An 8,015-nucleotide genomic window follows, 5' to 3' on the forward strand; every position below is an offset into this window, starting at 1 on the left:
CGGTTTCAAAAGCTAAAGGTGCAAGTTGTCTGGTTTTATAGTTGAGGGACCAAATCTATCATACTCTCTCCATTTTTGTATACAAGGCCACTATCAAAATTACAATTTGCAGCTATACAAGGCCACTAACATGAATCGAGATAAAATTTATGAGGTATGCCTCGTACTAGGAACCGAGGACATTAATACCCCATGCATGCATCCAGGGGTGAGAAGGTTGTTTTAATGCATCACATTAATCAACCAACGAGGAGTGAGAGAGTTGTCTTGTTGTGCGTTGGTGAGAAAAATACACATTAATTAACACATCAAGCGAGGAGAAATAACTAGTTTACAACATTGGCTTAAGTGGCCATTAGTTTCTACCTTGGTACGTGTAATATGGGTTTGTGGCCTTGTATACAAAAATGGAGAAGTAGAAGAGTTAATCTTCAAAGTATGAACTCCTTCCTCTCTCTAATCCCAAAAAAAGAATGCTCGGCCATGACGATGGAGGTTGAAGACGACATGATCTAGATGCAATGAAAGAGGCTAGCTTTGTATACACCATATGAAAAAGGCGAGGCTTAAGCGTATGCATTAGCAGGGACACGTGTGTGTTAATATACGGCTCCAAGGCCGATAGGATTTACACGGGAGTCAGGCCAAGGATTGATCCGCAAGTTAGTTACCAACCTGGATCACATCTCTTCGGCCTAACAGTATGGGCGCTTATAGGCGCCGGTGCGCCGGCCCAAATTTGGGCCGGTCAGCGCGTAGCCGCTCGATCTGTTTATGCCCAGCCGCTGGATGCGGCATCCTCTAGACGTACCGCTTCGTCCTCATGCCTCCTCTCGTGCGTTGACCAACAGCCCGCGTCCATGGCGGATCGCGCTTGCCGCCGCCCGCGCCCTTGCCGCCGGTTGCCGCCCCTCGCCGGTCCCCGCCCTTGCCGCCGGTTGCCGCCCCTCGCCGCCGGTTGCCGCCCCTCGCCGTCGTCGTCTCCGGTGTTTCTCGCCGACTCTGGAGCCATGCATGGATGTAGCAAAAAACTTCCCTGGTCGTAGCAAAACGCGAAGGCGGTTGCAACAAAAAATGTCACTTCCAGCACAATTAAATGATAGTTCCAGCAAAAAATGCTCAGTAGCAGAAAACCATGGCTCAAAGCCAACAGCAGTAGTAGCAAATCTTTGTTTTAGTTCCAGCAAAACCAAAAACAGTGGAAGCAAAAATGCAAAAAAAGGAGCCTTTGTGGAAGGATGTTCTAGCAAAATCAAAGACACCGGTGGTAGCAAAAATTGAAACTGGTTGTAGCAAATTAAAACACCATTTGTAGCAAAGTAGCAAAATTGGGCGTTCTTCCAGCAAAAAGCGAATGCGGCAGTTGTAGCAAAAATTGAAGCTGGTTCCAGCAAATCAAAACACCGGTTGTAACAAAATGCAAAGAATTGTCGTCGGTGGTAGCAAACCAAAGTGCCGATGGTAGCAAAAATTAGTGCTGGTTCCAGCACCGCCATGAGCCGGTTCCAGCAATGGGCTTCGTTGAAGTTGAACCACCGGTGGATTCTCCTGTCCACGGCGCCGAAGGCTTCTCCCGTCCACAACACCGGTCGACGCCCCGTCGTAGCACCGGTGTTGAAGCTTCGCGGCAGTTGTCGTTGGACGGTCGTCGCAGCCCCGCCTGCTTGTGGAAGCGCTGACGGCTTGAGGTGGAAGGAGGGGGAGAGGTGGGGAGCCCCAATGGTGAGGGAGGCGGAGGAAGGAGAGGGAGAGGTGGGCAGCACCGATGGGGAGGGGAGCTGGAAGAAGGAGAAGGAGTGGTGGGTAGCAGCGGTGGGGAATTGTGGCCAAGAACGCTCTAGATCGAAGGGAAGAAGATAAGGGAAAGGGGCAGAGCGATGCGGGGCCCCACGAGACGCGGGTGCGACCGGCGCAATTTTGAGCCGGTGCGCCGGCTGTAAACACTTACCTAACAGTATTTACAACAACTTTCAACAACCATACACTCACACAATCCTACACATATACAATGTTTAACATCATCAACAGTCAGACTTACTCAAAAAGCCTCATCAATGGCGTGGAAGAACGGCTGGAGGATCCACTCGTTCGCTACGAGTGCGTCGCTCTCATCGTGTACTCTGCCACAAGCTTTGAGAACAGAGACGACTTGTTCTCCAGCAGCTTGGCCGGCGAGTCACGCTCCACGGCCACGCCTGCAAAGATTAGCAGGGCTTTTGTCAGACCAACAGATTTGCCAAACACATGGGATTATAGAAGAATTAACAAGGCCCGATTGCAATTTGTTTCAAAGGGCTGATGGCTGACCATCGTCGAGGAGCAAGACCATGTCGCTGTCAAGGACCGAGGTGATCCGATGCGCAATCGTGATGACCGTCGCCTCCGAGAAATTCTCACGTAGTGTTCTCTGAATCATGTTGTCTGTCGCGGTATCCACTGAAGCAGTGGCTTCGTCCAGAACCAGTATCTTGGTTTGTTTCAGAATCACCCTACCAAGACAGACAAGCTGGCGCTGGCCCACGCTCCAGTTCTCTCCATTCTCTATCACTGCAAGGCAATATAGCATGATTTTTTCAGTTTACAGAAGAAGCAGTAGCACGTGTTTTAAAAAGCTGATACTGGGAAATGTGCAAAAGGATGAGCAAATTAAGTTTCAGACTTTCAACCGCACGACTGAAAATGAACATATCACACATCAGACCTGGTGAGTCGAGTTTCAGCTCCTTCCTCCTGACCTCATCTCCCAGCTGACAGTTATCCAAGGACTGAAATGGAGCAAAAGATTCAGACTACAACTTCACAACAGGTCCTTGACTACTGTGGAAATAACTAAGAAATGAAGCATGTGAAAGCGAAACTACCTCCCAGATCTGATCGTCGTTGTATTCGTTAAGAGGGTCAAGGTTGCTCCTCACAGTTCCCTCAAACATCGTTGGATCTTGTGGAATGATGCTAAGTCTAGATCTCAGATCATGCAGCCCGATGGTGCAGATGTCAACACCATCTACCAGTATCTGACCCACGGTAGGCTCGACAATACGGAATAGGGCCTGTATGAGTGTTGATTTACCACTGTCCGTTCTTCCAACAATACCAGTCTTCATGCCTCCAGGAAAAGTGACTGAAAGGCCCTTCAGAACAAATGGTAGTTGTGGAGCATATCTCACCTGCAGAAAATTTGAAAAGTTAAGGATCTGCACTATCTAGCATAAATTGTTCATTTCTCATTTGACAAAACACTGAATCTGCAATTTGTTTCCCATCAGACAGGATTTCTAATAGTTCACTCGCAATGGCAAAAATATGAAATTTCTGTGCAACAACACGGTAAAAGAAAAGGAGAACATAATTAAAAAAGAGGAAAAAGAAAAGGGTATTTACATGGAGATTACGAAGCCGAATTTCTCCCTCTGATGGCCAGTTATGGGGCAACTTATCTCCTGACGTTGAAAGTGGAGGCTCTTCAGGAATGCTTATGTATTGCAGAATTCTTTCTACTGATACGATCTTGTTCTCCAAATTGCACATGCTCCGGACAACCCATGCTTGCAACGTGTTCAAGTTAAGCCCATATGTGACGGCGAGACCAGCAATACCTGAAAGCAGGACGTAGATTTAGTTGCAAGCCCATATCAAGTCACATCTAATCTGCTACCATTACTCGAATATTTTTCCAAACAAGTAACATCCTAACCTGGATCAATGATACCAGTTGGTAGACTGATCAGAAATATCAAAGCAAATGCAAATGTAAAGGACGACAGCGTATCCAAGCGGAAACAAAGCCACTCCATTGCTGCAGCGTTGTAGAATTTCGGTCGAGAGTCGGCATCTATTAGATGGCTATTAGTTAATACAAACTGATTTTCTTTGCCAAAACTTCTGATGGTTGTTGATCCACTAATTGATTCTGCAAAATGTTGTATGATAGGAGCTTTGCAAACCCCTACCAGCCTTTGCAGCTCTCTGGCCGTCTCAATGTAATAGCGCTGCAAAACCAATATATATAATAAGGTGCTGATCTTGCAGTTAAAACAACATGAAGAATAAGTATTAAATAGATTAAATTACCTGGTAGCACAAGAAGATAATGATTACAGGAACGAAAACAACGAACACCTGCCATGCTACCTGAGACATCACCACAATAATTCCAACTAGTTGTATGATGGAAAACGCAACATAACCCATCTGGTTAGCGATATATGTATCCACTTCGCTTTGATCAGTTGAAGCCTAAGCAGTTCAATCTTGAGTGAGCAATATTCGAAGTAAGCAAATCAAACTTCCCAGGAAATTTGAGGAAATGCAAATGACTTACTCTATTCAAGATGCGCCCACTTGGAGTGGAATCGAAGAAAGACATAGGAGCTCTGAATATGGCCATATGCATCTTGTTGAACAACAGAGTTGCCGTTTTGTATGCAGCTGTGACAACCAACAATGCCCTTACAAGGATGCACAGGGAACTTGCAACAGCCAATGCCACAAAGACGTAGATCAGTGTCGACATGCTCACTGGAGGCTCGGCGTCTTCTGATACAGGAGAAGCCCAAGCCATCCAGTAATTGCTAGCAATCTGAAGTACTTGGAAAAGTAGCTGTGCTATCAACACGAATGGTACAAGAGCTCCGCCGTAAGCCAATGTGAGGTACTTCCAGTAGACCCAGAACCCCACCCTGCCTTTCTCCCTTTCTTCTTCCTGCACCAGCTGCCCACTTTGAACCTTGTCACCGTCTTCTTTGCCATTTTGTTTGTCCTTCTCTTCAGCTGATGACAGTGACCTGGATAGGCTTGAAGATAATTTCTCACTGCCTCCATTAGCAACATCAATCACATCCAATGCTGTGAGAGCATGCTGGTGAGCACCAACCAGTTCCATTAGCTCTTCCCCTGAACCAAGTATTTCGTTGTATTTGCCTGCTTGCGCTATTCTCCCGTCTTTCATTACCTACATTAAAATTACCTTATAAGGAGAGCCGAACAATTTATGGAAATAAAATTTACATGAAACATTTGCCAATGAAATTCTCACCAGAATAAGGTCAGCTGCAGGCAGGAACTCAATCTGGTGAGTGACATAAACCACTGTTTTTGAAGCCAAAGCCCCAAGCAAGCATTCCTACAAATGGAAGGAACCTTAAGCAATGTGTTCTCAAACTCCTATTGAACAAAAAAAAGAGAGAGAATGTTATTATACCTTGAAAAGGTGGGATCCTGTATGAGCATCGACTGCGCTGAACGGATCATCGAACACATAGATGTCGGCATCCTGATACAAAGCTCGGGCTATCTGAATCCTTTGCTTCTGCCCTCCACTAAGATTAATGCCTCTCTCTCCAATGAATGTCTTGTCGCCGAATGGCAAGATCTCCAAATCTTTCTTCAGCGAACACCACTCAAGGACCCTGTCATACTTCTCACTGTCCATCTCCTTGCCGAACAGTATGTTGTCCTGAATTTTGCCACTCTGTATCCATGCCGTCTGGCTGACATACGCCATTGTTCCGCAAGTCTTTACCTCTCCTGATAGCTTTGGCACCTCACCAAGAATGCAAGAGAGCAAGCTTGATTTTCCAGAGCCGACCGTCCCACAGACAGCAACACGCATGCCTTGCCGAGCTTGAAAATTCAGGTCCTTCAGTGTTGGCAGCTCAGGTGAGCCGTCCCAGGAGAAGCACCCATTGCTGACCTCAATTGCAACATTGGAGCTACCACTTGGTAGCCTCTCCACAGCATCCGTCGGAAACTCCTCAAGGCATAGGAAAGATGCTATCCTGTCAAGAGACACCTTGGTCTGAATCATCATTGAGATTGTGTCAGGAAGGTTGTATATTGGTTCTTGAAGCACCCGGAACGTGGCCAATGCAGACAGCACCTTCCCTGACTCCAATGGTATCCCTAGGAGCATGCAAGCTCCAAAGGTTGCCACAGCGACAAAGGTCGGGGCACCCCAGAACACGAAGGTGGCCGCGGTCCATGTGTAAAGGTACTTCTTGAGCCAGCTTGTCTCTGTGGTCCTGAGGTCACTGATCTTGGACAAAAACTTCATTTCCCACCCCTGCAGTTTAAGAATCCTCATGTTGCGCAGGATCTCAGACGTCGCCTTCATCCTCACATCCTTGCAGTCCATCAGCTTCTGCTGGAACTTCTCCTGCATTTTCATCGGAGGCACATTTGCAAGCATGACCGCAATTGTGGCACCGAGCGCTGCAAGCGAGGCTACCCCGAGGGTGGAGTACAAGATGAACAATGCCAGGCCTACTTGGAGAGGTACCAGCCAGGGATCGTGCATGTACCATGAGAAGAGCCCGACTCGGTCGGCGTCGACGCTGATGATGTTGATCATCTCCCCGCTCGTGCAGCTCTGTCTCGAGCTGCTGGACAGAGAGAGCCCTTTCTGGTACACGACGGAGACAAGCGCGGACCGAGCACGTATCCCGGCTTGCTGTAGCCGGAAGAACCAGTGCCGTTGTGACAAACACTCAAACACCTTGGCTACGATGAATGTGACAACAAGGAGCTTCCCCTTGCCGGCGTACCTCTCGTCGCCGTTGAGGTACTGCACGAGGGAGTCTATGAGGTATGGGCCAACGTAGGTGGCCAGGTTGTAGATGAGCGCGTAGAGCGCGGTCACCGCGATGTGCCACCACACGGTGCGCACAAGGGCCCTGGTGAGCTTGAACGCGGTGAACTTCGGGCCAGAGCCGTCGCCGGCGAGCGCCTCCAGGTTCGTCTTGAACGAGGGGAGCAGGCCGGCCACGCTGTCGCCGTGATCGAGGTCCGGGACGTCGTCGAGGCCGAGGGTCTTCCTGTGGCCGACTGCGATCAGGGGGCTCATCCAGGAGAAGGTGAGGACGCTGAGGAAGCCGGCGCTCGTGAAGAGGGAAGCATCGACGGTGTCGTCCCTCGCGCCGTTGAGCAGAGGTTCCTCGGAAGCAGAGCCGGCCGTCGTCGCCGCCCTCCTGGCCGAGGACCCGGCGACGAGTAGCGCCACGGCCGCGATGACCTCAACGGCGTCGCGCGCCCACGGAAGCGCGGGCACGGGAAGCCTGTAGCAGAGGCTGGTCGCGGCGTGGACGGCGACGGCGAGGACGGAGAGGAGAAGGAAGAGCCCCCACCAGAGCCTGAGCGGCGCGGGGAACCGCTCCTCCCCGCGGCCGCGGTACTCGAGCTGCAGGTACGCCGCGAGCAGCAGCCACGCCACCGCGCGCGCCGCGGCGTCCGCCTGGTCCGCGACCTCGGCCCCGCCGTCGCCGCCGCTGTTATCGAGGTACCACGAGACGAGCGAGTAGGCGGCGAGGAAGAGCTCGGACGCCGCCAGCGCCCACGTGGCGCGCACCGCGACCTGGCCCCACCGGAACCGGATGCCCGGGGCGGCCGTGTCCTTGCCGCGGCGTCCGGAGGCGAAGAGGAGCCGGGCCGCGACGGAGAGCGCAAGCAGGAGGTGGGCTCCGGCGCCGACGCCGTGGAGGAGCAGCGGCCGCAGGAACAAGGGGAGGGCGGGCTGCTTCTGGCCCGCCATCGCTGCCGCGGTGGGCATGGATGGGTGCCGGCTGATGGCTGAGTGAGTGGAGCGCCGGAGCTGGCTGGCGAGGGTTATATAGGCGGGGCGGCGACACGTGCGTGGCGGGTGCGCGGAAGAGTCGTGACGGCGACGAGGCGGCTGCAAGATGTCGGCAGGCTCTCCTTGTCGGCGGCGTCTCCCGCTCTACGGAAACTGAGCTCTTGGCAGTCAGCAGCTGCGGGTCAATCACTTAGTCGTCAGCTAGTGGCGCGGTGATATCTTGGCCGTCGTCGTCCGCGGTGTCGCCGGATTGTACCATCGAGATGGCATGGTGAATTCCTCGCTAGCCATTGTGCTCAGTTGACCCAAAAATCACAGCAATTGTCGTGCATGTTGTTTGAAAGAAGGGCATTTCAGCCTGATCTTCTATTTGGAAGTTTAAAGTCATGCTTTTCTCTCAAATATTTTCCCAAATAATAAGGGTCACACGTGTGACACAAAGCATGAT

General features: G+C 51.0%; 1 protein-coding gene across 3 annotated transcripts; it reads right to left on the reverse strand.

Annotated features, from left to right (window-relative positions):
- Window positions 1–277: 277 nt before the first annotated feature.
- LOC123093031 (ABC transporter C family member 3) lies at window positions 278–7,664 on the reverse strand. 3 transcript variants are annotated; one of them, XR_006444998.1, is made up of 11 exons: window positions 5,201–7,664; window positions 5,036–5,122; window positions 4,322–4,951; window positions 4,072–4,236; window positions 3,695–3,989; window positions 3,382–3,596; window positions 2,862–3,167; window positions 2,702–2,765; window positions 2,308–2,547; window positions 2,039–2,195; window positions 278–1,948 (listed from the first exon to the last, which is right to left on the reverse strand). XR_006444998.1 is itself a non-coding variant. In XM_044514907.1 (10 exons), exons 1-10 carry the CDS (start codon window positions 7,541–7,543, stop codon window positions 2,092–2,094), a joined length of 4,449 nt encoding a protein of 1,482 aa, XP_044370842.1. In that variant the 5' UTR covers window positions 7,544–7,663; the 3' UTR covers window positions 278–2,091. The 3 variants fall into 3 exon arrangements, 1 of the variants encoding a protein (XP_044370842.1); XR_006444999.1 differs by having other exon boundaries at window positions 278–1,036; window positions 5,201–7,663; XM_044514907.1 differs by having other exon boundaries at window positions 278–2,195; window positions 5,201–7,663.
- Window positions 7,665–8,015: the final 351 nt, after the last annotated feature.

Source organism: Triticum aestivum, chromosome 4B (genome assembly GCF_018294505.1).
Source record: "Triticum aestivum cultivar Chinese Spring chromosome 4B, IWGSC CS RefSeq v2.1, whole genome shotgun sequence".
Taxonomy (NCBI): Eukaryota; Viridiplantae; Streptophyta; class Magnoliopsida; order Poales; family Poaceae; genus Triticum; species Triticum aestivum.

Bases quoted from the DNA above. Each gene is read 5' to 3' on its own strand.
- LOC123093031 (XM_044514907.1), bottom strand. From the start codon at position 7,543: ATGCCCACCGCGGCAGCGATGGCGGGCCAGAAGCAGCCCGCCCTCCCC. The intron at 5,123-5,200 runs GTATAATAACAT...TTCCATTTGTAG, and splicing joins CAGGATCCCACCTTTTCAAG to GAATGCTTGCTTGGGGCTTT. The intron at 3,168-3,381 runs GTAAATACCCTT...AATTTTCTGCAG, and splicing joins TTCGGCTTCGTAATCTCCAT to GTGAGATATGCTCCACAACT.